Source organism: Temnothorax nylanderi, unplaced genomic scaffold (genome assembly GCF_030848795.1).
Source record: "Temnothorax nylanderi isolate EJ_2023f unplaced genomic scaffold, tnyl_v1.0 TNYL_tig0575_pilon, whole genome shotgun sequence".
Lineage (NCBI taxonomy): Eukaryota > Metazoa > Arthropoda > Insecta > Hymenoptera > Formicidae > Temnothorax > Temnothorax nylanderi.
In genome coordinates this window covers 35,219-37,500 of record NW_027249637.1, presented here as the reverse complement: position 1 = coordinate 37,500, position 2,282 = coordinate 35,219, and the positions used below count along the sequence as shown (strand labels likewise).

Below are 2,282 nucleotides of genomic sequence, written 5' to 3'. Positions count from 1 at the left end.
CAACTTATAATATAAAAATTATATTGTTTCTTAGCGAAGTAAAAAAACTATAGAAATTTTATAAATATTGGATCCTATGAAACAATACCAATGAAATAATTAACCTTATACAGCAGTATATAATTTACATACCTTCTTTTTCGTCTGACTGGTATTATCGACATTGTTTTCTTTCGTAGCTGGTGACCAAGTTCGCTTTGCTATTGGAATTCTCTTTTTGGCTTCTGACACTTCATTTGTAATAATCGTACTAGTAGTACTAGAAGTAGATTTACTTTTTGTTGATTTATTCAGCTCTCGCAACTTCTTATCAATTATTTTATCATCATCTGTATATTTACATGAAAAAATGTGAGATTAAATAATTATTTCATTATACTATTGATATAATAGATTTTGTATAATGTTAACCATAATTTACTATTCAAGAATGATAAATTTATTACCTGATTGCATGATGACTGTACCATCATATTTGGAATTCTGCCAATAAAATTTAACCAATTCTCCGGGGTTAGGAATGTTTTCCTCATCATAACAAACTTCAAAGTCTTCAACTTTGCAATATGAATTGTCATTTTGACAATGAATGAGAAACATTTTAGAAATTTAGAATCTAATTAACTGTTTCACCTTAATTTAAAACTCATAAATCAGTAATAGAACAAAGAATCTGTTGATATGTCCAGATATTTTAACGTGTTAATGTATTCAATAATGCACTCGCTATGAACTTGTTGTAACCTGCTCAGAACACATCAGTTTGTACTACACACACAAACACTTGATTTGTTTACGTATCTAAACACACATTCACCTACTGTTATAGATGATGTATATACGGCTGCGTTCGGAAACATCACTCGATCGTGCACACGAGTATACTCCCTTCTCTTTCTATCTCAGCGAGTTAGAAGGAGAAGGGAGTATACCCGTGTGTACCCGGGTGACGTTTCCGAACACAGCCTATGGTGTTGTATTCAACAGGCGGGAAATATAAATTAGTGTACGTATCATATAGCGTGGCGGCGGCGCGAGCCCGCGCTGCCGCCCGCGCTGCGCGCGTCCCGTCGCGTCGTACAGCCTGCGTTGCGTGCGTACCGTCGTGCGCTCGTGGCGAACAGCTGACCGCCATATATAGTATACACGTGGTGTAGATTTACACTAACCTAAAAAGTTGAATAAAAAACTTGAATAAAAAGTAAAGTGAAATATTAAAAATCAAATAATTTTATAGTTTTCAGTTTAACAAAATTAAAATTACATCTATCGTTTATAAAAAAAAACTGTTTTAATAAAAAAACATTTAAAAATTGTTAATATTTATTTGGTGAGTTGGTAAGCTGCACTTATTGTATTTTTTTATGTCATCTAAAACAAATGTAATAAATTAATATGTCATTTTTTTTATCATTTGCTTTTTACAAGATGGTAAAAATACAAATAATATGATTATTTTCTTTATGTTTAAGGATAATGTCACAACTAAATAGTCAACAGTCATCATCCAGGCCTAGAAAAAGATATAAATTGTATAATGAAGACCCTGTAAATGCCCCGGTAAATGCAAACATAAGTTTTATATTAAAAAAAACCTTTTAACATCTCAAATGAAATAAAATCTTCTCTAAAAAGTGTGTCTTAATATACACCTTTTAGAACTTTTGCTCAAATTTTTTTTTAATCTAAAATTTAATTTGATATTCTCATAAATTTCAGGTTTCTTTAAGAACATTATATAGATGGGAAAAACTAATTTCTTGTAACGAAGCCACATGTAATGAAAACAATTCTAGTCTTTCTGATCATGTTATCGATTTATCAGATATTGATAGTTCTGAAGAAAATAATACAGATGAAAACTCGGACAATGATTGTATATCAGATGAAGATAGTGCAAATGAAAGTGCAGAACATGAACATGCTGATGAAAGGATAGCAGAAAGAGATCACTCAACAGATGAGAGTGACGTAGAAGATTTTTATGAACCTGACAATGCTTCTGACAGTGAAAACGATAATAATGACAATGATCAAGATCAAAACCATGAACTATTCGATGAAAATCTGGCAAATAATGTTCGTAATCATAATACTCGTCAAAATGTAATGTTATACGAAAATTGCTCTGTTTCTGTCGACCAAGCTGTTTTTGATGTAGGGGAGACCGGGGCCTAACCGTCAGTTTTTTTTCGGTGCCGATTTTTAACAAGAAAATAAATAATTTTAGTTAAATGTGGTATACCACTGTAAAGAGTGGACCTTTAGCTACAAAATTTATA

At 31.6% G+C, this 2,282-nt stretch overlaps 1 protein-coding gene across 1 annotated transcript in view; it reads right to left on the bottom strand.

Moving 5' to 3' along the window:
* LOC139784036 (uncharacterized) overlaps positions 1-944 on the bottom strand; it is a 2,274-nt gene extending 1,330 nt beyond the window's left edge. The window contains exons 1-2 of the mRNA XM_071723201.1: positions 447-944; positions 133-329 (exon numbers count right to left, since the gene is read on the bottom strand). Of these exons, the coding sequence (XP_071579302.1) occupies positions 133-329; positions 447-600 (351 nt within the window). The 5' untranslated portion in view covers positions 601-944. The remainder of the gene's footprint in view (positions 1-132; positions 330-446) is intronic.
* Between the last annotated feature and the right edge of the window lie 1,338 nt (positions 945-2,282).